Source organism: Sardina pilchardus, chromosome 12 (assembly GCF_963854185.1).
Source record: "Sardina pilchardus chromosome 12, fSarPil1.1, whole genome shotgun sequence".
NCBI lineage: Eukaryota > Metazoa > Chordata > Actinopteri > Clupeiformes > Clupeidae > Sardina > Sardina pilchardus.
This window is the reverse complement of record NC_085005.1, coordinates 25,657,765-25,684,230: the sequence shown is the minus strand read 5'-3', so window position 1 is coordinate 25,684,230 and position 26,466 is coordinate 25,657,765. Positions and strand designations below refer to the sequence as shown.

General features: G+C 43.6%; 2 protein-coding genes across 6 annotated transcripts in view; one reads left to right on the top strand and one right to left on the bottom strand.

Annotated features, from left to right (window-relative positions):
- Nucleotides 1–11,304, bottom strand: part of kidins220b (kinase D-interacting substrate 220b) — a 31,854-nt gene extending 20,550 nt beyond the window's left edge. For 3 of the 4 annotated variants that reach the window (XM_062551627.1, XM_062551628.1, XM_062551629.1), the window contains exons 1-14: nucleotides 11,124–11,304; nucleotides 8,449–8,604; nucleotides 7,656–7,754; nucleotides 6,846–6,944; nucleotides 6,023–6,121; nucleotides 5,241–5,342; nucleotides 4,620–4,718; nucleotides 4,065–4,262; nucleotides 3,666–3,764; nucleotides 3,173–3,271; nucleotides 2,681–2,779; nucleotides 1,947–2,124; nucleotides 1,362–1,526; nucleotides 750–929 (exon numbers count right to left, since the gene is read on the bottom strand). In XM_062551627.1, coding sequence (XP_062407611.1) covers nucleotides 750–929; nucleotides 1,362–1,526; nucleotides 1,947–2,124; nucleotides 2,681–2,779; nucleotides 3,173–3,271; nucleotides 3,666–3,764; nucleotides 4,065–4,262; nucleotides 4,620–4,718; nucleotides 5,241–5,342; nucleotides 6,023–6,121; nucleotides 6,846–6,944; nucleotides 7,656–7,754; nucleotides 8,449–8,580 — 1,648 coding nt within the window. In that variant the 5' untranslated portion in view covers nucleotides 8,581–8,604; nucleotides 11,124–11,304. The remainder of the gene's footprint in view (nucleotides 1–749; nucleotides 930–1,361; nucleotides 1,527–1,946; nucleotides 2,125–2,680; nucleotides 2,780–3,172; nucleotides 3,272–3,665; nucleotides 3,765–4,064; nucleotides 4,263–4,619; nucleotides 4,719–5,240; nucleotides 5,343–6,022; nucleotides 6,122–6,845; nucleotides 6,945–7,655; nucleotides 7,755–8,448; nucleotides 8,605–11,123) is intronic. The other variant, XM_062551630.1, reaches the window with a different exon arrangement.
- A 4,392-nt stretch (nucleotides 11,305–15,696) lies between these two features.
- Nucleotides 15,697–26,439, top strand: LOC134098551 (kunitz-type protease inhibitor 1-like). Of its 2 annotated transcripts, none has more exons than XM_062551626.1 (10): nucleotides 15,697–16,423; nucleotides 16,662–16,819; nucleotides 17,200–17,341; nucleotides 21,130–21,291; nucleotides 22,415–22,453; nucleotides 22,682–22,807; nucleotides 23,007–23,057; nucleotides 23,459–23,629; nucleotides 24,269–24,328; nucleotides 25,200–26,439. In XM_062551626.1, the coding sequence occupies exons 1-10, from the start codon at nucleotides 16,024–16,026 to the stop codon at nucleotides 25,385–25,387; spliced, it is 1,497 nt and encodes a 498-aa protein (XP_062407610.1). In that variant the 5' UTR covers nucleotides 15,697–16,023; the 3' UTR covers nucleotides 25,388–26,439. The 2 variants fall into 2 exon arrangements, with proteins under 2 accessions (XP_062407610.1, XP_062407609.1); XM_062551625.1 differs by having other exon boundaries at nucleotides 15,698–16,423; nucleotides 21,130–21,300.
- Nucleotides 26,440–26,466: the final 27 nt, after the last annotated feature.

Below are 26,466 nucleotides of genomic sequence, written 5' to 3'. Positions count from 1 at the left end.
GTAGAACAGTGAGCACATTTTCATGTGCGGCCACAGTATCGTGCACCTTGGGTTCTCACAGTGGTGCAACGACCACCGGCCTTTCAGTGACCAGCTGGCTGGAATGTGCGCTGGAATGACCACACAAACACTGTCAGGCAGTTGTACTGGATCGGAGTTAGCGTGCTGAGAAGTTCCAGCCCAGCGGCATGCTTCCAATGGCACATAATAACTTAGTTCAGATACTCTTGTGCAAATGCTATGTTAGTGCGTACACACCGTGTCCATAGTCAATGCAATGTGAGTGTCAGCGACAAAATCAGTTTGATGACTTTCCTTTCAATTCTAACACCCTCACTGAATGGGACAGAAGCTTTGCGGGGCAGCGTGACGCGATGTGACGTTTTTTGTCAGACACCCTGTTTCTTCTTTCTGTCACTCACGTTGCTCTGCTATAACATGACGCAACAGAACAGCATATTTAACGAATTCAGTGCGGAGCATTCAGAGAACGTTGGACGCCAACGGGACAGTCAGCTGCTCGAGCCGCGTGCCGTTAGGACGTTAGAGTACGTCAGGGGCGGCTCACCGAAAATGATGCAACGTGAGCGAGCGTCGGCAACAAAATCAGTTTGATGACTTTGCTTTCACTGGATGGATGGACGTTGCTCTGCTGTAACGTGACGCAGCTGCTCGAGCCGTGTGCCGTTAGGGGACGTTAGGGGGACGTTAGGGGGACGTTCGAGGGACGTTCGGGGGGGGCGGCTTACCGAAGAAGACGTAGAGCAGCGCCAGCAGGCTGAGGGACACGGCCACGGCCAGCTTGGAGTCGATGGTGAAGCCCATGACCAGGGCCACGGAGCCGCAGAACAGCAGGGACAGAACCACCACCAGCCAGGAGAACTGGAACAACGGCTCCACCTGCTGGCCAGCAAACGTCTTCATCTCGTCTGGATGGAGGATGGAGGAGGAGGAGAGAGTCAAGGCACGTTTATCTATATATATACAGTAGCCCATTCCATACACAAGGGTAATTCATCGCACTTTCCAAAAGCAGAGATTTATAGTAAATAAAAACAAAAGGAGCAACAGATACAAATGCTGACAGTACAGCACATTCATATTGAAGAGAAAAAGACAATAGGAGATATTCATAAATAGTTCTCAAACGTGGAAAGATCCATGTTCTTTTCAATACAGTTCCCAAAAGTGACTATAAGTGTATCAGGGCCCCTATCAGCAGACCATCCTACAGAACCTTCTAGAAGAGAATTCAAGCCCCGTGTGTATCTTGAATTTCCCCTTGGGGATCAATAAAGTATCTATCTATCTATCTATCTATCTATCTATCTATCTATCTATCTATCTATCTGGACTCTCACCCTCCAGTTTCTTGAGCAGGAAGGACTTGCCGCTGCCCCACTGGGCGTACAGGCCCACGCAGATGGGCGGCTGCATGGTGGGCTCGCTCAGGATGTCGGCCAGGGCGCTGCTGTACAGGTCGTAGCCCAACATGTCCCCGTCCGACTCGGTGGGGGAGAGATGGCCTGGGGGGAGAGAGAGGGATGCAGAGAGAAGGTGAGAGAGAGAGAGAGAGAGAAAGGTGGGAGAGGGAGAGATATCCCTTTCATGTGCTGTCTTGCCATCAAATTCACAAAAGGACAACAACTAAGGATTATTTTCATAATCGATTACAAGCAGATTATTTTCTTTGTTCCTTAAAAAATATACAGTATACAAACTAATTATCCAATTTAGTTTTAATGAATCAATAAACTGTGCTCCCAATAGTGCTTTTTCTGTCTCTATGCCTTCACGGAATAACATCAATAGGTATGATCCACTCAAAGAAAAAAACGACTTCCCTCTAAAATGGAAAGTCCCAATTTCCAGGGCTCCACTCCACCACATCATTACTGAATGAGAGCAGTGCTGTTGGTGTGTGTGAGGGCCCGGAGGAGACTTACGAGCGCCAAAGATCTGTGTGAGGATGCTCTTCTGGTGGCTGCAGTCGATGTTGTAGGGCGTCTCCCCGGCCTTGTTGGGCCGGTACAGCAGGCGGCCATCTTTGGGGTTCCGCAGGAGGAGCTCCGCCAGGCGTCGGCTGCGCCCGCGAATGGCGATGTGGAGGGGCGTGTCCCCTTTCTGGAGGAGAAGAAACAAAACGAAATACTTTTGGACACCTATCGACCACAGGCGAATGGCGATGTGGAGTGGCGTGTCCCCTTTCTGGAGGTGAGGAAACAAAACTAGAAGTGTGCATCTCCATGGAGGAGCTGCAAGAGTGGGCTTGCTCACCAGGGGGCAGTGATGTAAACGCCTGAACAGTCCCCCATTCAAAAAACGGGTAAAGAAGAACAGTAGATGGCCTTGCAGCAAGCCCACTAACTAAATACTTTTGGACACCTGTCGACCACAGGCGAGTCGGAGAAGACCAGAGGTCGGCAACCATGGAGCTCAAAGACTACCGCACCGTTTCGCTTGCAGGTTATTCTTCTGCGGGAGTCTTTGAGCTCCATGGATGAGAAGATCAACACCGCACATCACATGAAATGTGCTATTTAAATAAAGCTTATTTACATACTTACTTACCATCAATACAATACCAACTTCACTAATGATAGAGAAGACAAAACGCACACTATGCACATCTGATCTACTACACAGACACTTAACCACTGGACTGATGGGGACGCCTCACCTTGTCCACAGCAGATACTTTGGCCCCCTTATCCAGCAGCAGCTCCACAATGTCAATGTTTCTCATCTTAGTGGCTTTTATAAGAGGTGTCTCTCCATCCTGCACACACACAAACACACAAAAACACGCACACACACACACACACACACAGATATGTGAAACCTACATAAAAAGCTCACAAACGCAAATTCATATTAAGCTTTAAAATGCTCAAGAAATAGTGAAAGAGGGAAAACAAAAAACTATTTTTGCAGTTTTAGTTTTCCAAGACTACTCTCGTCTCAAGCTACAGTACAGTGTTACCTTGTAATGTATTCTACCGTTACGATTATGGTTACGGTTATGCTATGCTATGCTAAAATCTCTACAATATTCCATGGCTTTATGGCTTGTGTCCATCTAATGCCTTCATGTCTATGAGTGTGTTGTCTCGAGCGTCAGACCACCCGGTCACCCGGGGAAACGGAGGGGCCTGAGGAGCCGAGGCGGTACCTTAGTGGTGGTCTCTGTGTCGGGGTTGCACTGCAGGATGTCCCGCACCATGGTGGCGTTGCCCTTCTCCACCGCCCAGTAGAGGGCAGTCTTGTTATCCTGAGAGGGAGAGAGTGGGCAGAGCCAGGGGTCAGAGCAGACACGGAGTCATGAACGAGTGTGAGAGTATGCAGGCATGTGTGGCTTGTTTGTGCGTGTTGGCTTGGGTGTGTGTTTGTGTGTCTGTGTGTGTGTGTGTGTGTGTGTGTGTGTGTGTGTGTGTGTGTGTGTGTGTGCATGTGTGTGTGTGTGTGCGTGTGTGTGTGTGTGTGTGTGTGTGTGTGCATGTGTGTGTCAAGGAGAGTGTGTAATTGGGCTAGGGTGTGTGTGTGTGTGTGTGTGTGTGTGTGTGTGAGAGTGTGTAACTGGACTAGAATGTGTGTGTGTGTGTGTGTGTGTGTGTGTGTGTGTGTGTGTGAGTGTGTAACTGGACTAGGGTTTGTGTGTGTGTTACCTGGCCCCTGATGTCGATGTCGGCATATTTGTGCAGCAGCGCTCGCACAATCTCCACATGGCCTCCTCTCACCGCTCCAATCAGCACGGTATCACCACTCTGAGAAAACACACACATGCATGCACACACACACACAAACACACACACACAATAATGTGAGGACATGAATACAGGCATCTTTCATGGGGGTACGGAGAAACATAATGCACCAGGTGAATTAGTGATAACAATGAGGATGTATCGTGGAAATATTTCAAAAGCTGAATGAATGAATATGCAATATGTGCATCATGCACTCTTGTATTATGCATAATCTCAGATTATCACAGAGTATAATTTCTTGGTACAGAGTAGAGATCTCTAATCTTGTTCTGTGTATCTTGAGCATGGGTTTCTCACCCGATCTGGTATGTTGACGTAGGTGCCGGCGTCCAGCAGGTCCTGGACGATCTCGGTGTAGCCCTCCTTGGCGGCGATCATGAGGGCCGTGTTGCCGTCCTTGTCGGTCATGTTGACGTTCGGGTTCCTCTTGAGAAGCTCCTTCACCACCTCCGTGTAGCCCCCTTTCACCGCCACGATCAGAGCCGTCATGGAGTTCTACCGGACCGGAACCGAGCAGTGAGTATTTAAAAAATTAAAAAATTAAAAAAGTATTGACACCATTTTATTTTTGAATTAGGCCTTCTGCAAACATGGTGACAAGCTGTGACTCACTACCATAGTAAGAATAGATGGTTACAGTAATTATCATAAGTATTAGTCGCATTGTGTATAAGCCGCAGGACAGTGTTTTATGCAAGTTAAAAGAAACAAAAGCACATTAATACCATATCAACTGCCCCTGTGTATCAACCTCATAGCTGAAGAAATTTAGCAAAATCAATGTATAAGCCGCAGCTAATAATTATAAAAATTACGGTATTTAGATTCCGCTACTCTTGAGATGATACATACCGCCCCCTCCTGGTCCACATCGGCGCCGTTCTCCAACAGGTGCATGACGCAGTCATAGTGTCCCTTCCTGGAGGCCCAGATCAGTGGAGTGGTCCCATACTGAACGAGAGACACAGAGAGGCAGCATCACAGAGCAGCCCAAACTAGACCAAACAGCTTCAATTTCACCAAAGCGAGTTAGTCCATCACTAGATTTGTGGAGTCGTTCTCTGGAGTGACATATCTGAATGGTTCCTCATTCAAAATCTCAAGCCTCAGGTGTGGAGGTTCTCTGATGCAGGACAGCAGAGGTGCGTTCAAATTTGGCAAACAGTGGCGAACGTTCGTGGTGGACATGTTAAACAGTTAAATTTTAACGGTGCCAACATTCCATTCCAATTAATGGTAATTGCATTGTTGCCTTCATCAAACTCTGGTCGAGTTCCACTGTATGTTCGCGGAGCACCACCTCATCAGACCGTTTGCGATTGTTCGCAAACATTCATCGAAAACTTAAGGACTTAACTTAACTTAACGGAATACTGTTTGCAATACGTTTGGAATACGTTCGCCTGTGCTTGCGAATTTGAACGCACCTCAGGTGCTGATGGGCAGGTTCAGCTCTCTGGGTTTCACACTCACCTTGTCCGAGCAGTTGACCTTTGCCCCGTGTTTCAGCAGCAGGTGGACGATCTCGGAGTGACCCCTCCCTGCCGCCCAGATGATGGGGTACACGCTGTATTGCTGCAACAGAACCGGAGAGACAGAACGTGAAGGAACATTAGGAACATTAGGAACTAAAATACAAGAATGGATGCAACAGAATCGGAGAGACAGAACGTGAAGGAACGTTAGGAACTTAAATACGTCATTTACTTAGGAACTAAGTAAGGCATAATGTATAGAACGATGGTCATTATCGGGAAAATAAGGGAGCCGTTTCAGAACATTAGGAACTAAAATACAAGAATGGATGGTTTCAGGGAGGATCCTATTTGAGTGTGATGGACCTTATGCATGGAAGGTCATTGTTTTCCATTGGAGCCAGGTGTACTGTAGCAACCGCTATTGTTAATGTAACTAGTGTCTACACGGACCCGATCGGGTCTTGCACCTAGTGAATCAACATGTTACAACGTAGAAGGATTTATGTGTGTGTTAAAATTGTTATTGTATTGGACAAACAAGACATTCCGTGTCAGAGTGAACACAAAATGATCAGAATATAACAGAAGATGCTGTTACAACACAGCTAACGCTCCAATGGATACGAATGAGTTGCACAAAGTGCCTTCCTTGCATAAGGTCTATTATAATTCATCATGGAAACTTTCCTCGTTTTTGTAATACCTGACAGTATGAGTTGTTTGTTTGTTCATTTGTTTGTGTTTATGTGTTTATTGCTTATGCATAATGCTTCTTACATGTCCAGTGGTGTTGGGATTGGCTTCATTCTCCAGGAGAACTTGAGAGACCTCCACACGACCTTTATATGCCGCCCACATGAGGGCAGTCCAGCCTCCCTGGAACACACACACACACACACACACACACACACACACACACACACACACACACACACACACACACACACACACACACACACACACACACACACACACACACACACACACACACACACACACACACACACACACACACACACGTCAACAATAACGGTCTGTCAAGTGTTTCAACTATACACAATGACCACGTGCTGTAACTGGAGGGACCGGTAATAAGCCAGCATTACTGCCATTTTGTGAAAACATGGCATCATATCCAGTACCTCACTTTAAATACAGAATCAGATTTCAAAGGTTATCTGGGTGAAGATCTCTTTTAGTACTTCATTTCAATATCAAGTTTATCTCATATGAAGTACAGTCATTTCATGTGTATTAGCCGCATTGTGTATAAGCCGCAGGGCAGTGTTTTATGCAAGTTATAAATCTATGTTTAAGTCATGCATGCATATAATAGGCACTAAATGCCAAATATTGTGCATATCATCTATATCAATGCATTTCAGTTTTATTCAACACTATCTTGATTAACACTTTGTTTAATTATGTCTGTCCATCTTAATTGTCGGTGTGTGCCTTCATATCTATAACATAACAAGGCTTATTTTCTCACAGAAATAGACAAGAAACTTGTGCTTTTGTTGGACAGTTTGAGCTGCATTCTTGCAAATATGACAACATTACTATTTGTGTGTGTGTGTGTCTCTGTGTGTGTGTTTACCATGTCCCGGTGCTCAATGTAAGCACTGCTCTCCAACAGCTCCTTGACCACATCCACATGGCCCTCTTTTGCTGCACAGATCAGGGCAGACCAGCAGTCCTGCACAAGGAACAATGAGAGAGAGAGAAAGAAAGAGAGAGAGAGAGAGAGCGAGAGAGAGACACAGTCAGATACAACGACACAGAAAGACAGAAATAATGAGTATGTGTGTGAGAGGTAGAGGGAGGTCTCCAGGGAAGGTGAGAGAGGGATAAGAGAGAAAGAGAGAGAGAGAGAGAGAGAGAGAGAGAGAGAGAGAGAGAGAGAGAGGGGGGGGGGGGGAGGGGGAGGGGGATGGAGGCTGGAGCAGGGAAAGAGATAAGTGGGTAGAGGAGGTAGGGGAACATGAAGCCCTGGTCACCATGGAAACTGGCACATAAAAGAGCGGTGTTGCTAAGGAGACCTGTGGAACTAGCCTGAGGATGCTGGGTAGAAGAGACAGCCAGTATGTCAGTCAACTGGCTTTAGTGAGTGCGTACATGTGTGTGTGTATGGGTGTGTGTGTGTGTGTGTGTGTGTCTGGAAGTGAGTGTGTGTGTGTGTGTGTGTGTGTGTGTGTGTGTGTGTGTGTGTGTGTGTGTGTGTGTGTGTGTGTGTGTGTGTGTCTGGAAGTGAGCATGGGAAACAAAGAGGTTGGGGAAGAATGTGTTTACTTCCAGAGAGTGTCTCATTATGTGGTTATGTGCATGTGATGGTGAGTGTATGTACGTACAGTGTGTGTGTGTGTGTGTGTGTGTGTGTGTGTGTGTGTGTGTGTGTGTGTGGACTGACCACGTCGTCCAGGTTAACGTTGGCTCCCCTCCTGATGAGCTCCTGGATAATCTCCAGACTTCCCTGCTCCGCCGCCAACATCAGAGGAGTCTGTCCATTCTGCAGAGAGAGAGAGAGCAAGAGAAAGAAAGAAAGGAAGGAAGAAAGAAAGAAAGAAAGAGAGAGGGAGAGAGCATATCATTCATACTCTCATGTTGTAGATTTGAAGCCATTTCATATACTAGTCTAGATGCAACATAGATTTGGCAACATGAACGAGGCTTCAAGGCCAAGCTTACGAAGACTTGTTGTTTGGAGAACAAGAGAGAGATGAGGTGTGTGCATAGGACACATAGGCCTTAGAACCTTTGAGCCCAATCCAACTGCAATACGCCTCCTTGTTTATAACGTATACATTAACATTTGTGAACATATATCTGGCAAACCTGCACAAATGTATGTGTTCTTTCTTTTAAACCAAGCAAGTTTCCATGGCCATGTAATGTATACAGTATGTGTCAAGGCATCAATTGTGTTTATCAATGTAATTACTTATCAATGTAATTACCTATCAATCAACCTATCGAAAATCATTTCATTTTAATTTGATTTTTTTTCCCTAGATTTTCTCTGTGGGCTTGTAGTACTGTAGCTCCTCGTCTTGTTTTGATTGGTTCGCTTATTTACCTTTTCCCTCGCATACAGTATGTCTATAGCACACAAATGCTCTTGTTGGGCACTTTGAACTGCATTCGTGCGGAGTTAATTGTGTGTGTGTGTGTGTGTGTGTGTGTTTGTGTGCGCAAATGCTTACATCACTGCGGCCATCCACCTCCTTGAACTTGTCCAGGTGTGCCTTCAGCGCAGCCAGATTCTCCTCTTCCACGTAGCTGAAGAGGTTCTGGATGGCCATGGTGGTCATCTTGATGGACGTGGTGGTATCCATGGTGACGGTTCAACACCTGCGCAACTGAGGGGGAAGACCAGCTCCACGTCAGTCACCACGGCAACAGAGGGATCACACAATGCTACCACGGCAACAAGGGGAGGACAGAGTTCCAGGATTTCACTGTGTTCGGTTAATAATGAAACACCATATTTCTTTCAGAGGTAGCCAATACAAATATTTAAATCGCTCACTAAAAAAACACATCCTCTTCCTTTAGCTTCTTATCTAAAATAGGCTTCAGGTTTCAGAGGGGAACTATTTCAAAGTGAAACAGATTGGGACTCATTGGATAGAAGAATCCCTGGGGTTTTCAGTAGAGCCCCGACAGCACAGTGCAGGCATACTGGCTGTGAGACAGGCTGGACTCACAGATAAGAGCTCGCACACACACACACACACACACACACACACACACACACACACACACACACACACACACACACACACACACACACACACACACACACACACACACACACACACACACACACACACACACACACACACACACACACACACACACACACAGAGAGAGAGAGAGGGAGAGAACAAGAGAGAGAGAGAGAGCGAGAGAGAGAGAGAGAGAGTTCACATACAGCCAGTAGGTATAGACGGAGTTCCGGTCAGTTTGCTATCTGTTTTTAAATGTCAGGATGGAAACTTGGCTTTCAAATGCGTGCCAGCCGTCAAAACAAAATAGATAAACCAAAGTGAGATGCAGCTGGCTAAAAGATGAGAGAGGAAGAGAGAAAAAGAAAGACAGAGAGGGAGAAAGATAGAGATGGGGGGGGGGGGGGTCCACCCTTCAAATGTCACCAGTGAAATGCAGAATGCAGGCTGATAAGGACCATAAGAACAGGTGCTTGTGCTGTCAGAATTATCTAACTCTCCTCTCCCCCTCTGTCCGGATTGCTTGAATAATGCTTATGCCACCTGTCAAACCATTTGTGATTTGGGCACCCTGTAAATAGCATGCAATATGCACACACTCACGCACACACGCAAACACACACACACACACACACACGAAAAACAGGGCTCACCCAAATCACTGAACACAGACAACAACAAAGAAAAGATGGCAGCCTTGCATCTAAGCAAACCCCTTCTCTGACACACACACACAAAATATACATCCATACACATATGCTCACAACTGCTTCAGGGATGAATACAATGTATCGCAGAATCACTATGTGTCCTTGAGATCTAAGTGGGTGAACAGGCCTACATGTCAGTTGAAAATGTAAAGCAGACAAGCTATGGTATGCCTGTAGGGTTTATGCATTATGTATGCGGGCTAATGCCTAGTCTCTTTGGCACATGCTCAGATGTGTCTGTGTGTGAGGGTGGATGGATATCCGAGTCTCACTGTCTAGCCAAACCCTCTCCTACCAGACCAGGAATGAAGCACTGTCAAGCTTGTTTATCAGCCATTATAAACAAGACAATATCTGGATGCAGCCTATTGGTAGGAAGACTGTTCAAAAGGGTCAACAACCTTAGTAGGCTACACTGGCACAGACTTATTATTCAAAATAACCCATTATTACAGAGGCAAATATTAATGTATTCAATCAAATACAGCAAATGTATCTCGAATAAATGTTAAAATGTTAAAGTATTTTCTCTATTAATGCTAGTTTTAGCTAAAACTCTACTGCCATATCTACATCCACAGATGCACTAGCCTACTGTTTATGTTACACAACATAACTCGGTCAGCAGCCGGTCAGTTGCACCAAATAAATTGATTGAACTTGATTCGGCTGTTCTTACAACCTCCATTGCATAGCAGTATGCTAAATCCTATAGCCTGTCATTTTAGTTTAGCATACAACTTATTTCATCGATGTGTAACATTAGACTTAATTGCAAAATTATTCAAAATTATGGGCTGGAGATCTGCCTCGCTTCATCAGAATTCTTATAGTTAATTGAGTTGCAAAAATAACAACTGCAGGATGTGTCACTTGCTTTTTACGACTGTTTTGATTACAACTGTACACATCCTATTTCAGTGGTAATGGGAGACACGCTCAGACATTCCGACGGGGACGCGCATGAAGCGGGCAAATATCTTCCATGATGACCCTTTTAACGACCTTACCAATTTGAGTGTGTGTCTTCGGTAAAGCATAACATTATCTGAGTCCAAATAATTTTGTGACCATACAGACTACCTTGTAAGTACACCCCATGTTAACGTGATAAGGGTATCTGGATCCCGATTACAATCGTTCAAACAAGGGATGTGTTAACGCGCATGATATCGTGTGCCGATCATATTCTCAGCAAGATATACCATCAAATTATAGTTAAACGGGACAGTGGGATATTTATAAGTCATTTAAATGCCTCGATCTCTCTTGTTATGGTGGTTATGATAGCCAGTCGGACTTGTGTGCTAGCTAGCTAGCTAACTTAGCTGACATTAGATTTGCATATCAGAGCGGAGCCAACAAACTGTCAATCAAGCAAGCACTGACATCGCTACACACCAGTCTCCTGAATTTCATCTCGAAACACGACATGTTTACCTTGAATGAAGAGAAAATACACAGTGTCCTTAAATCGACGATGCCCGCCCGAGAGTCTTTTTCGTGAGCTCAAATAGATAGCCTATTTTCACTTCCCATCCTCGGCATCAGCCATCTTGGGAGACAGAATAGCACTACAGACTGTTGCAGAGCCTCTTCTCTCCTGCCTGCTGCCGCTGCGCTCATTGGGCTACTTCAACGCCTACGACACGGGCGTGACGTTACAGAGGACAATAACAGGATGGACTCCTTTAGCAAAGTTGCAAATAGTGGAAAACTGTAGGCCTAGGCCTAGAAGACCTCTGTAATCAGCAGGTGTCTGCAAAACAATAATTTATATAATTTGTAGAACTTTATGCACATATTCGTAAGATAATTCCTGTTTTTTTTAAAATGAAAAGTCAGGTGTAGCCCCCACCAGTCCAAATTAAAAGAGAGCAGCAACTTAGTCAGCAATTATTTTCTAATATGGTCCAAAGTACATAGGGCTACCTTTACTGCGTGTAAAGGGCAAATGAGAGGCTGCCAGTAGATCTGATAAGACACTGCAATAAACATTTTCTTCAACAAATAGTTTGTTTACACAAATATGCCTAAGCTTCATTGTCTGTTACACTCATAAGTGGGTGGCTGAGTACCTTCCTTTAGTAGGCTACAATATCATTGTTGTGGGAGGAGTCTTGGCCAAGGAAGGGGTCTGTTGTGTGTGTGTGTGTGTGTGTGTGTGTGTGTGTGTGTGTGTGTGTGTGTGTGTTTTAGAATGATGGACATATCCTAGCAGAAATGCAAGGAAGTCTCTTAAACTATTTTCTTTTGGTAAGGATACAAAAGGAAGAGAGTGATGGATTGAGACAACAGGAGGGCTAAAGAGAGCTATAGAGAGAGGGATATAGATAGAGAAGATAGAGAGAAGGAAGAAGATGTGTGAAAGGACATCAGAGAAGATTTGGGAGAGGAAGGCACAGCTCATATGGTGTACACGTATTAAAGTGTTTTTTACTGTAAAGGTTGATGACCTTATTAGGTGGATTATTCTATTAGAACTGAATAATGAAAATGTAAGTGTAAAACACTGAATGTATGGTGGGTGTTGATCACTTTTTAATCCAACTTAATTTCACTTAATTTCATAGGTAAACAAGTACCTATTACAAGTACCAACTAGTCACAGTCTCATTGTGCTGAAGTGTCTATGAAGCCATTTCATTTTGTTATGAACAAACATTGCTAGAGGCAAAGAAGTGGCAGTTCACTTAGAATAGCAAGCAAGGAGCAGACATGTGCTACCTCTGTACTTGACATTGTGCCATGACCTAAGCCTTGGACTTTGGAAATGTAAGGAAGCATTTTCAGCTCATAACCTCCTGTTCAGAAAACAAAAGCTGTTTTCTGTTTGACATGTGTGACGTACTGCACGTTCATACAGTGCAAAATATAGGCCTAACAGACTTGCAGTAGCCTAAATGAATAGTCTGTCATTTACACTCATGGAACAAACATGGTATTTCCCTACAGTTTGTAGGCTTATACAGGCCTCATAGGAAGTGAAAGAAAGCTTGCAAGTCATGCTTTTTAAGATTCTTCTTCTTTTTTTTTAAGTTGACCCAGTCCAGTCCTAGGGCATGGAAGATCTGAAAAGGGTGTTGTTTGAAGTGAACTACTGTCTAACATTGTCTGCATGAGATAGGCTACCATAAGTCACTGGAGTTGGGCTCAAAGCCTACCTAAATGTTAAAGGTCAGCTCAGCTAAGTGGTTCATTAAAGTTTATGGTGTCCGTATTATGGCTTCTTTATGCTGCCATCTTGTGGCCACAAACTGTAACTCCTGACTGTATCTGAACAATTAAATGTACCCATCATTACTATTAATTTCACAGGCAGTAAAGAGACCCAAATTAGATGACAGAGGAGTTCCATGACCCTCTGAACAATAACTGATTATCAAAATGAATGACTGTCACTGTCAAAATGAATCAATGACCTGATCAATGAATTGTTTCAAAATTGATGGAATTAAATTGGGATTTAGCACTAGCAACATCTACCACATAACCTGAGCTACTGTGGACAAATACAATGTAACAAGGAATATTGCCATTAGTCTAGATTTAGGCCTCAGTTTAAAGGTGTAATAGACCTATCTCTGTCTGTGAGGACAAAAGAGAGGTTGTCTTAGAAAGACAATCCTTGCAACCTCACTAGACAGGTTAACATAGATTAACATAATGCAATCTGTAAATGACAGAAACATCTGTCTATCGGTGTGTTAAATTAATCATGCTTGTCAATTTGTCTCCACCTCCTACTCCATCCTAGCCTACTGGCTATCACCAGACTAAGCTCAATCTTTTGAGATTTGAGACATTTGTCTGGGGAGTCTGCGCTGTATTTCCACTGCACAAGAGGCTGATAGGAATAGCTCAAATGACTCTGTACCAGCTCTGTACGCTTTGATAGACCTTCAACCAATCAGACCAATGATCTGGGTGTGCCTGGTGGATAAGCCAGTTTGTGATTGGTTCCAGTAAAAGTGGAATTTCAAGAGGAGAGATAAACGTGCAGGTTTCCAGCCTGAGCCGCAGGGCGAAATCCAATCGGTGGCAGATCATGCTGGGTTTGTCCAGTCTAACTCCATCCCCTACTCTTGCAACTTTTGTAAATGAGTGTGTTAATGTGTGTGCTTGCTTCTGTGTATATGTGTGCTTCTGTGTGTATGTGTTATGACACCCTCTGGATGCATAAAAATGGAAAAAAGTTTGCACTCTTGAAATCCTTCTTTTTCATTTTATTTTCTTTTCTTTAGCACAGAATGATGTTTCGACCGTGTGGTCTTCTTCAGATTCCTAAAGAAAAGAAAAGAAAGCGTAAAAGAAGGATTTCAAGTGTGCAAACGTTTTTCCATGTTTATGATTTACTCTTGTTCTGCACCTTGACCTGGGATGTGCACAAACTTTTTTACTATAACCCTCTGGATGCATGCCAAGTTTCGTGCAATTCCATTCATGGGATGGCATACAATTAATATAAGTGTACATTTAGTGGCAGTACACCAATCGTCCTGTTGATGGCCGGACACAGTTTTCTATGAACATCTCAAGAACCGTAGGGCCTAGGATGACCGAATTATTTTTGCCTGTTGTCAACACATCCCATATCCACTCATTTCAGGGATAGCGCCCCCTAGTTAAAATGAAAGGCAAAAACAAGGCATTGTAATCGCAGATATCTTTGACTGACAGGTTCAAAACTGCACAAAATTTGAAGTGTATGATCATTATGATACTCTCTGAATGCATGCCTAGCGGCATTCTGTTCATGGAGGCCATATCAGTTACATGCACACACACACACACATAACGACACACATGAATGCACACACACACACACACACACGCACACACACATAAAGACACACACACACCCCACACACACACACACACACACACACACACACACACACACACACACACACACACACACACACACACAAGCACAGGCACAGGCACACACATGCAGACTTGTTCCCACACACACACACACACACACACACACACACACACACACTGATTTCTGATTTCAGGCGTTAGAAACAAATTACTAGGTCTATAATAAAGATAAAACATACTGAACTATACACAAGATCACAGATTGATCCGACAAGTCTGTGGAAATGCATCAAACATTATCTCCAGACAATATGAATATGGCATCAGAAATACATAACATGATCAATAATGCTGTTTTCAGTAGGCAAATTACATGACAGTGAGAGTGAAAGTGTGGTGAAAATCATTAGGGAAAACTGACAACCTTGGAATGAGGGTGTTGGATTAGCGTTCAAATTGCAGGTGGAGAATATTGCCTGGATAAGCAAATATGCGCAAATTCAGCAAATGATGCAGTATTCAGAGACCCAAATTAGATGACAGAGGAGTTCCCTGTCCCTATGAATAGTAGTTGATTATCAAAATGACAACATCTACCAAATATCCTAGGATACCTAGACAAAAACAATCCAACAAGGGATATTGTTATTAGTCTAGATTTAGGCCTTAGTTCAAAGGTATAATAGATATCTCTGTTAGTAAGGACAAAAGAGAGGTTGTCTTAAGACAATCCTTGCAACCAAACCAGACAGTGGTTAACTGGGAACAACATTCATCATAAATGTTCTTTCTGTCAGACCAGAGAGACCAAAAAAATGTCATGATTTGCCGTTTTTGTCCTTTAGTGTAAGCTGAAGAACATCAAAGTGTCCGCAACAGGAAAGGCTGTAGGCTATGCTACAGATCAGTGGTCTAGACATTTTGTGGGAAGCCCATTAAGAGACAGGTTCACCTCCCACACGATTCAATGACTAACTAACTATACATCAATCCTTCTGTGGACAGATACTGACAGTAAAAGGCCAAATAAAACCCCTTTTACGTTGGATTTCACAGACGCGCGTGCTCACTCGATTGTGCGTCACTGCGTCTGGGCAGGTGACTTCCTGGTTGAAGGTGCGCCCGATACACCTGTGCGTTCAACAGCTGCGGTGCTTTAATCTCCGCCCCCATCATATCTACTGAAACTCGTGAGACGAGTGAATCACACCAGTGTGGAACCTGAAACCGGTCAGTTTCACAAAATTTCACATTAACAAACGAACATTTTGAACGGACGTTTTTAATCGGGCTACCTGCCAGTAGGAAAGACCTACAGACTTGTCGATCAACTTGTTGGACGTTTACAATCCAGTATAAACAGAAAAAAACTACCGCGACTGCAACTAGTGAAAAAGTTTGAAGGATCATCTTGAATCGCTTCTCAACAACGACTAATCTTTTAACCAAACTGTGCTGAGTCTGGTTAAGACGAGGAAATTGGAATCATTTGCGCACATTCAAAGACTTTAAAATGGTCTCCACGCGTATTGTGGTGATATGGAGCTGTTTGCTACTATGTTTGCATTTAAGTTTCGCAGACGTCACAGACCAGAGCTGTACCAAGATATTTGAGAAAGGCCAAGACAACTTTGTCCTGGATACTGACGAGTCCGTGAAGGAGGGCGCCACATACATTGATACCCCGACGGTGCAAAGCCCCGAGGAATGTGTCACAGCCTGTTGTCGAGATCTGAACTGTAACCTGGCATTGATCAAAACTGGCGTTGAGCAGAGTTTGCCACAGTGTTTCCTGTTTGATTGTTTGTACAAGCAGAAGTACGTGTGCAGATTTGTGAGAAAGGATGGATTCGTCAATTACATCCTTGACTCCGTCTTCGACAACTACCTGGATGGACCAACAGCAGACCCAGGTTCGTGAACTGCATAATAATGCAAGAATAGTTATTGTTTAACTTGTTTGAAAATGGGTTGGGTCAGAACATGAAGTGGTCTGAATTGTTTACTGCTATTATATTTTATGTCGTTCATTTTATGAGTTTAGGCTACTCCGAAATAATCTCGATAGTAACTCAGGTTTATAGTCAGAATTCTAATCAGAATCAGTCAGATTGTCTCAGAGACATAAACACAGTTCTGTCATGCCTGCAGGCGAAAGTGACAAGCATCCCATCGCTAACGCGGGGCAGGACATGGTGGTCCAGCCCAATGAAATAATCTACCTAAATGGACTCCAGAGCTGGGATGACAAAGAGATCACCAGCTATGAGTGGAGCCAGGTGTCAGGAGACCCCTCTGTGGAGATGCAGGTGAGTTGTCTATGGCAGATGGAAGCCTTGGGCTCTTTCATAACTGGTGATTTAAGGGTAAGGTGCATGACTATAGTGGGAGTTGTTGTTTTACTGTGTGTGACACTAGTGACATCATTTGTCACCACCACTGTGTAATGTTTTGATTCCCATTTACTCATCAGAGGAGTGTCACTGTCGCGCTGCATATTTTTGGGGTCACTCATGAAGTCGGGACCGTATTATTTTGGTTATGTTGTCATGGTTGTGGTAGATTACCTGAATAACAGCTGTGTAGGTAATGATGGGCCTGAGAACTATAACCATCATTGTATCATTTTGGGTAATGTTTACATTTCATGTTTGTCTTTCCTCCGCCCCAACCCACTCTCTTCACAAAGAAAACGTCATTGAAGGACCAAATCGAGCTGTCCAACCTGAAGCCCGGTGTGTACAAGTTTGAGCTGAAGGTCACCGACTCCAGTGGTCAGACAGATATGGCACAGGTCACTGTTATGGTCCTGACACCAGAACAGTCTGAGGGTGAGTACATTCCGCTTTGGAACAATCTCTGAGTTCTCAGTATTCCAGAACTCCAGAATGTAAAACTAGTAATGTTCTTGAATACTCTTTCTCAATCCAGTGTCTAGGTCTGGCCTAAGGGTTTCAGCCCCTCCCTGAACCTTCACACCCAGTTGACTAAATCAAATCACTCCAACACCCCAATTAACGCCCTTTATTGACTAAATCAGGAGTGTTAAGTCAATCAAGACGAGTGGTTGCCTGAATTCACCACATTCTTCCAAAGAGAGGCTCTACAATTCCCTTTTTAAGATCAATTCACATATTTAGCGTGATTTGTGCTTGGCTGTTTGGGATAACTTGTTTACAAAATAACTCTTCTGGGCATGTTGTGGACATGTCTCCAGATTGATTGCTGTGGTGGTTGTTGCGTGGGAGGATTTCTTGTGTTTGTTACGGTCTACAGAGACGTGCAAACATGGTAGTTGCCACTGACCAGTTGAGGACGGTCTGTGGCTGAACACCATCAGCCTGTATAAGTCATTAATACTCAGGTTAAAATGTTCCACACACCTAGAGCACACGTGTAAGAGAGAAGGTGGGCCACTGACTCAGAGTGTGTGTGTGTGTGTGTGTGTGTGTGTGTGTGTCCCTCTCTCTTGCTCTGTTTGCGTGAGGAGGTCCCCCACCCTTTCCGGCTGCTTCCCACACCTCGGCCGCTGTAGGAACAGGTTTAGCTTGTTTTGATGGAGCACCTTTGCTTAGCGCTGCGAATGTCATTGTTGTGGGAGGAGTCTCAGCAAAGGAAGGGGTTTGGGGTGTGTGTGTGTGTGTGTGTGTGTGTGCGTTTTAGAATGATTGACATTCCTGGCAGAAATGTAAGGAAATCTTTTCTTTTGGTAAGGGTATCCTGTATGTGGATAAAAGGAAGAGAATGATGGATTGAGACAAAGGGAGAGCTAAAGAGAGCGATAGAGAGAGTGACAGAGATTGAAAGAAGGTAGAGAAGGAAGGAAGACATGTGAAAGGACATCAGAGAAGAATTGGGAGAGGAAGGCACAGTTCATTGGTGGTTCCAGGTTCATATGGCATACAAATATTAAAGGGGTTTCTTACTGTAAGGGTTAATGACCTCACAGCTCACTGGAATGTCAATGTAAACGTTTAGCACATTTTTCTTCATTAGCTAGATTTTCCTATTGGGATCACATGGTGCGAATGTAAATGTACAACATCAAAAGTATGGTGGCTGTTTAAATCCTCCTTCTTTTTCATTTTGATAAACAAATATCTGCTAGTCGCGTAGTCACAGTTGTTCATGGTGCTGAAGTGTACAGTATATGAAGGCATTTCTTCTTTCGCGTGATGTTATGAACAAACATTGCTAGCGGCAAAGAAGTGTCACACAACAGCAAGCAAGCCACAGGCTTGTACTGCTTTCTTGCTTGACAAGGATATTGTGCTGCTATGACCTACCATTACCTTGGAATTTAGACACTTAAGGAAGTACACTCTCTCACAAAAAAAAAAGGTTCTTGGGGTGCCATACTGAACCATCGAGGCTTTAAAACTCTTAGGGGTTCCTTTGATGAATCCTTCAAAATGGTTTTGGGGTTGTGTGTGTGTGTGTGTGGATTTCAATGTTGGACTTCCTGCTTTCAATGATGTAAAAATCATCATTTTACATCATTGAAAGCAGGAAGTCCTATTCATGGGTTTCATTGAAATCCGCATTTCTCCTATCTCAAGGCAAACTGAGGGAATGATGCACGACCATTCAAAAACATGACTGGTTTTCTAAAGATACAAAGCTTAATGCTAATCAGTGAAGTGTCCCTTTAAAGAACCATTTAGAGGTGCCATAAATGAAGCATCCAATAGAACTATTTTTGGTTCTATGTAGCACCTTTCCCCCCTTTTCTCTAAGACTGTATTTTCATATGTGTAATCTTAGGTAAGGGCTCGATGCTGTTCATAAAAAATAATAAGCAATAGCAAGATTTGTAAGGCTCCCTTACAGTTGCTTGACAGACACTATGCAATGATTGTACTATCCAAGGATACCTTGGAATTGGGAAACTTAATGCTAATGTCATGGGAATGGTTTGTTTCCATGGACTCATCAGGTTGGTTTTGCATTTTAATTTGGTTCTGCCCGCACATCTCTGGCTGCATGTGGGCTTGTCATCATCCATGACTCTAACCTGGCTTAGCTCACCTGTGTCAGGTGTCTGGTGTCATGTTCAGGTGGACATGTTTACAAACTGTGCAGGTGTTGTTCAGGTGATCAGGCAGATTCACTGTCTAGCCATCGTCTGAGGTTTCCCACAGTTTCACCGGTGAGAACAGCCCAGTGTTCAAAACATCCACTTATTCACCCCATAGTACACTAGAGAATAATCATATGGTGTATATTAGCTACTAGAGAATAACCATATGGTGTATATTAACTACTAGAGAATAGCCATATGGTGTATATTAACTAGAGAATAGCCATATGGTGTATATTAACTACAGTGTAGCCTATAGTCAGCATAGTGCACAATGCAGTGACAATGTGTATGTTCTGGACACCAGGCTATGTGTAGGTGGCCACGCATTGCACAGGCTGTGTAAGCAATGAGCTGTCCAGGAGAAAAGACGTATGGATGGACACGTTAGTTACCTGCTCAGGTTGCCTTGGAGCTTGTCACCTCTCTGCCAGATTGGCACCCTCTGTCTTAAGCCGCACCCGTGTCATGTCTTTCTTCACGTGGCACTTATATTGGCACGGTGTGCCTGTCCTGGACTGGGTGTGGTGTTGTGTGTGTGTGTGTGTGTGTGTGTTTGTGACAATGCTAGCATAATGTACCCTGTCCCAGCGGTATTATATCGTTTGGCTCATGTTTAGATAGTGTTTTATGGGCATAATAGGCTCAACATGTGCAGTTTGAAATGGGAGATTCTGTTGTTTGTGTTAGGTAATGAGGGCATTCAGGGATATGGCAGCGCAGTAGTAACATAACAATCATCAATCATTAATCAATAGTGTCAATGATTCAGATTGATTGTTGCCATTTTGGTGATGATTGGGAGGGCGGGGGACCCTATTCGTAACCCTAAACCCCTCAACCCTCATCCTACCCCTAAACTGAGGGGAGTAGTGCCTTGAAGGCAGCGCTGCCTGGAAGGCACCGTTGAGGGCAAATAATACCAAAGACCGTAGGGGTTGCGCTGCTCTTTCTTTTGTCCTTAAGGGTTAAGATTGTATGGGTTTTACTTTAAGGTTGAAATGCAGTCATTTAATTTGTTGAAAGAACATCCTGGTTCTTTGGCCAGAGGCTTTTTTTAATGAGGAAATACAGCCTTCAAATAATCTTCCATAGAAATGCATGGGGTTAGTTTTAACTCCGTCATATGGTGGTTGTCGTCTACACCAGCGGTTCTCCCAAACTCCCCGTACCACAGTTTGGGAACTGCATGCGCATGCGTCCAGAGAGAGTAAAGCGTCAGACTCGGTCAGACTACGTCACATGTACGACACCTGAGCCTGCGCAGGAGACCTATGACGGAAATAGAAGACCAAAAAAACCCGTTGAAATTTGCTTCCTCGGTCTCTGCTGACGTCTACGTGATAGCTCTGTCCATATCTTTTACTGTCTATGGTGGGGGTACAGTACTTGCCTAAAAGGACTTTGCTTGGGCATGTTGTGTATTTATGTTTTCATTGGTATACAGTATGTGTCTGTGTGTGTGATTGTGTGCAGTGTATGTTAAATGTGTGCATATATATATGTTCTTAATTGTATAGTTGATGTGTCTGTCTCTAGGTCAGTGTCTGGCCCCTAAGAAAGTGGGCCCGTGTCGCGGGTCCTTCCCCCGCTGGAACTACAACGCTGTGACTGACCAGTGCGAGCAGTTCAACTTTGGCGGCTGCAAGGGCAACCGCAACAATTACCTGTCCAAGAAGGAGTGCACGGATGCCTGCAAAGGTGCCGCAGGTACCTCCCTCTCTCTGTCACTCACTCACTCACTCACTCACTCACTCACTCACTCACTCACTCACTCACTCTCTTACTCACTCTCTCTCTCACTCTCACTTTCTCACTCACTTTCTCACTCTCTTACTCACTCTCTCTCTCACTCTCACTTTCTCACTCACTTTCTCACTCTCTTACTCACTCTCTCTCTCACTCTCACTTTCTCACTCACTTTCTCACTCTCTTACTCACTCTCTCACTCTCTCACTCACTCTCTCTCACTCTCTCACTCACTCTCTCACTCACTCTCTCTCTCTCACTCACTCAGTCACTCAGTCACTCTCTCACTCACTCTCTTTTACTGTCTCTAACTATCCCATAGCTAGGCTACTGTAATACACACGCAATACAGAAAATGTATTGCCATCGTTTTATGTGCGCATTGGAACCCAACATAATAAACTGCAACAGCAAGACGCAACCCATTCACACACAATACAGATGCACGGGCAGCCAAACAAAGTTATACAGTTGCAATCCAACTCCCTTTGTCGTCTTTCTTTTCTATCATTAATATAATGGATAGATATAATAGATAGATAGAAAGAAAGATACTTTGTTGCATTTCCCCTGCAAAAGATACTTTGTTGCATTATTTATCTATCTATCTATCTATCTATAAGACAGACACAATCTATGGCTGAACTTCATTCATCTTTCAAAGCATAACGCGAGCGTAGACCGTTTGTATAACTTAGGAAGGCAATAGAACTGTGCTTGCATTATTATGGTCTGAGCATTGCGTCAGGCTCTACTGTTGCCATGTTATTTCCAATGTGATTCCCGCTTAACTGGATTGTCATCCGCCACATCGGCAAAACTCATAAATGTCAGCTCATTCTCAGGCTTTGAACTTTCTTAGATGTGTATGTTTGTCACATGCAGAAATGATGTTAGGTCACAGGTGTGATATGGGTGTGCGACGCGTCATCACCTCGCTGAAGCAGCGTGTCCGTTATTTAGTACGAACCTGTTATTTACAACACGTCATGCCTTGTCTTGCCTTGTCTTGCCTTGTCTTGTCTTGTCTTGTCTTGTCTGTATGACTCATCTTTCTTGCTGTGTCTCTCTACAGCTGTTGCATCTGGACGGAGTATCGCTCCAGCAACTGAAGGTGAGCTCCAAAAGCAGACTCGGTATTCAGACACGAGATCAAATTCAATGTGGAATATAGATTCACTGTTCACCGGATCTTTGAAACTCCTCTTTACTGGTGGCATCTACCCACACACACACACACACACACACACACACACACACACACACACACACACACACACACACACACACACACAAAAACACCAAAACCTTACCCCTTCTTTTACTCTGACCCTGTATGAAGTGTGTGGGAAGATGTGCCAGGCGGACCAGTTCCGGTGCGATAACGGCTGCTGTCTGGACAAGACTCTGGAGTGTGATGAAGTGGCCCAGTGCAGCGATGGCTCAGACGAGGCTGACTGCAGGAAGTGTGAGGAAACACACACACACACACACACACACACACACACACACACACACTTCACTACACCACACTCAGACAAACAAAACTCAGTCTCTCACTTACACACTGCATCAATGACTAAAATGCATGGCTGTATTGGTCTGAATCACCACTGAATTGACTAATCTTGATATTGATTGATTTTGCCTTTGTCTTTCATTTCCAGTGAATAAGACTCTTTCCTGGCTGTTGGACATGGATTTGAACGAACGGAAAGGTGTGTTTATGAATTTCCACTAACTTTATTCACCAGGTTCATTGTGCTACCTTTTTGACTATACACCATAAACTCCAAAGCACAGACATACATACACACACTCGGACACACTCAAGACACACTCAGACATTGTAACAACTAGCTATCACTACAAATAGTTAAAGTTCTGGATTTCGGGTGAAATGTAATGTTTCAGTGCAGAAAGTATTGAAACATTGAACTGTTGGACATGCACATTCAAAAGTTTAGAAAAGGGCACATTAAGTAGAAAAGGTTATAGTGGATTTTAGGTTCATCCTGAAATTTCATCCGAAAGCCGAATATCCCTGACTCTTAATGAGCAGTGTTACTGTGTAAAGATGGTGTTTCTCATCATGTCTGCATCTCCCTTGATCCTTTAGCCATTTGCACGGAATCTCCGATCACCGGCCCGTGCCGCGCAAGCATGACCCGTTGGTACTACGACCCTCTCAGCCGCCAGTGCCAGCGCTTCAACTTCGGCGGCTGCAACGGCAACGACAACAACTTTGAGAAAGAGAATGACTGCATGGACGTCTGCAAATCGGTCACAGGTAGGCCACTGGACACAGCTGGACAAATGAAGTCGTCTACTCCAAGGCATGCCAGCAGAATTACAGACTTTTCTATAGAGTCTCATTTTCACACACATCCTTTTTAAGTCCCACTGAAAAAAACACCCAAGTTAGATTTTTTTTGCATTCTCACTCCCTATTTTAACCCTTAGAGTTAAAATAGCAGGACACCCCTATTCTCACACGCATGAAGGCATTTTATGGGTGTGTGAGCATGCAAGGATTATCTAACTGGTCACACTATGCAATGAGGTTTATACCTTTTATAGGCTAAGGTTAGAAGGTAATTTTTGTGAGGGTTAGATGAAAGCCTTGAAACCCAATGGGAAGTTCCAAGTCATGAATTTAACTACAAACTGTGAAGATCAAACCCAGATGTGTGTTTCATCTGAATGTTTGATTTAAGTACCGGTAGATGATTGATCTATTAATGTCAGTACAAAATATTTGACTCTCAAATCATTTAAATACGTCTTTCACATCCAACTCCTCTTATCAAGCAGAAAATGTACCATATTGGTGTTAACATGACACAATGGAAGTCTACAACCAGTGCCACATACTGCTAAACACTGCAGTTCTGTCATGACCATGCATACTTACTCTACTTTCTTCCAGAAAATGATGTCTTTGCTCGGGGGCTGTTCGAGCGTCATGAGCAGGAGGAAACCCAGTCAGGTAAGAGACATTTTTATCAGACACTGACATGGATTTGCTTTTCTTGCCAATGTGGAATTTATGAAACCCACTTTTTTTGGTTCATATCAGATTTTCTAGTTGTTTTCAGACAACCCCAGCATACTTGCCTAATGTTAAGTCAACTGGCACACACTGTTGGTGGAATAGCTAATCTTTAGGAGGAAGGACTTATTGACCTTTGTGTGTATGTGTGTGCATTTCTTAAAAAACCCTTAACCCACTTTCTGAGCACCTTTTGTGTTGTTTGCTTTGTCAGTGGGGCTACCTTGCTTATCACGTCTAGGCAAACGAGTCACCAGTGAAATGCCACATGAGCAATTGACTGGAATTACTGAAGACTCCTATTCTGGACTAGTTATCTAGAAGTCTTGACTAGTTGCCTAAAATAGGCATCTGCAGAAATCGGCATATTTTACTATTCTAGAGTAGTTGTGTAGAAGTCTAGACCAGTTGTCTAGAACAGATGTCTTCAGAAATCAGCATGTTGGTAGTCTATTTAAAGCAACGCTAAAGCACTTTTCCATTTCATTTTTTTTTTCATTTCATCGACCTACAGGTACACTACCCGATCTGGTAAAGTTACATAGTGCGGTTATAGCCGATAGAGGGCCTCGAAGTGAATGCAAAAGTGCCGTTCACCCTGATACGAGTTGATGAACCACTGAAATGATTTTGGAAACATTATGTGAAGCTACGAAAAACTCTTTAGTGGTGCTTTAAAGGCTTAGTTGGGGCTGTGTGTATGAATTAAACAAACTAAACTGACAGCATCAGAGGCCTGGCAGTTGAGCGGGTCTCTGTGTATGAACCGTACCAACCCGCGTCTCTGTGATGTGCTGGCTGTGTTTAGGGTCCGTTGCCATAGCAGTGGTGCTGGGCGTGTGCATCCTGGCCATCCTGGCGCTGCTGGGCTACTGCTTCCTGAAGGAGCGCAAGAAGAAGGGTCAGCACGTGCGCGTGGCCACCAACGGCGCCCGCTTCCCCCTGACGGACGACTCCGAGCACATGGTGTACAACGCTACCACCAAGCCTGTCTGAGGGGCTGCCTTGGTTTGGGACTCAAACGTGAGGTGTGTGTGTGTGTGTGTGTGTGTGTGGGGGAGAGAGTGTCATCCGCACAAGTGTACTGTATGCACTGTGTGTGCTCATTAGTTTTGAATTGGACTGGAGGAATATGCTTGTAACACACACACATCATCTGTGTGGTTTTGTGTGTTTGAGTGTATTGCAGCTGGCTGAGTGCAAGTTTTTAACTAGTGCAAGTTTTTAACTAGTGCAAGTCTTTCTAAGAAGTGTTGTTACTCCAAGTTGATAATCTGATGGCAGCAACTTCCTCATTCTTATAATGGTTACCTGTGCACAGAGATGAAAATTTCCATGTTTTGCATATTCTGTTGCCAAGGTCAGTCAGCCTCAGGCATCTCTCTCTCTTTTCCTTCTCTTTCTTTCTTTCTTTCTCTCTCTCTCTCTCTTTCTCTCTCTCTCTCTCTGCTGAAGGGATAGTGTAAGAGGGGATAGTGTGCACTGACTTACAAGGCAATGTGTATCATTGCTTCCATCAGTTTCTGTTTGCTCAGGTTAAGGGAACTCACAGCTGTACTTAACGTGTGTTACTTATGCAATATTGTTTCATATGTAGTGAAAAGCCTTTGGGGTAAATATGAAGTACTGCATATCAACACCCAGCCATATGTTTTTATCTCTGAGAATACTAGTAAAAAAATGTACATAGGTCTTCCACCATCTGGTGTGTCGCCATGATGTGTGTACTGTACTGTACAACATGTTACCACACACACCAGAGTTATAGTTTCAGTCTTACACTGATGTTTTTACTGTATGAGTATGTGTTTTATTTTCTCACTAAGTTTGTGATTCAATCATTTGTGTTATTAACATTTTGTGAATATGAACGTATCAATTATTTCTCCTCATTATTTCTCCTAGTTTTTAAAGGAAGTATGGTGAAATATTTTATATATAGTTACTATTATTATTATTATTATTATTTTATGTAGTACATCAACTATCTGAAATATAATTGTAAATAATATCACACATGAATTCATCAATAAATTAATTATGATCAAATAAAATAAGCATACTGGTAAATTCAT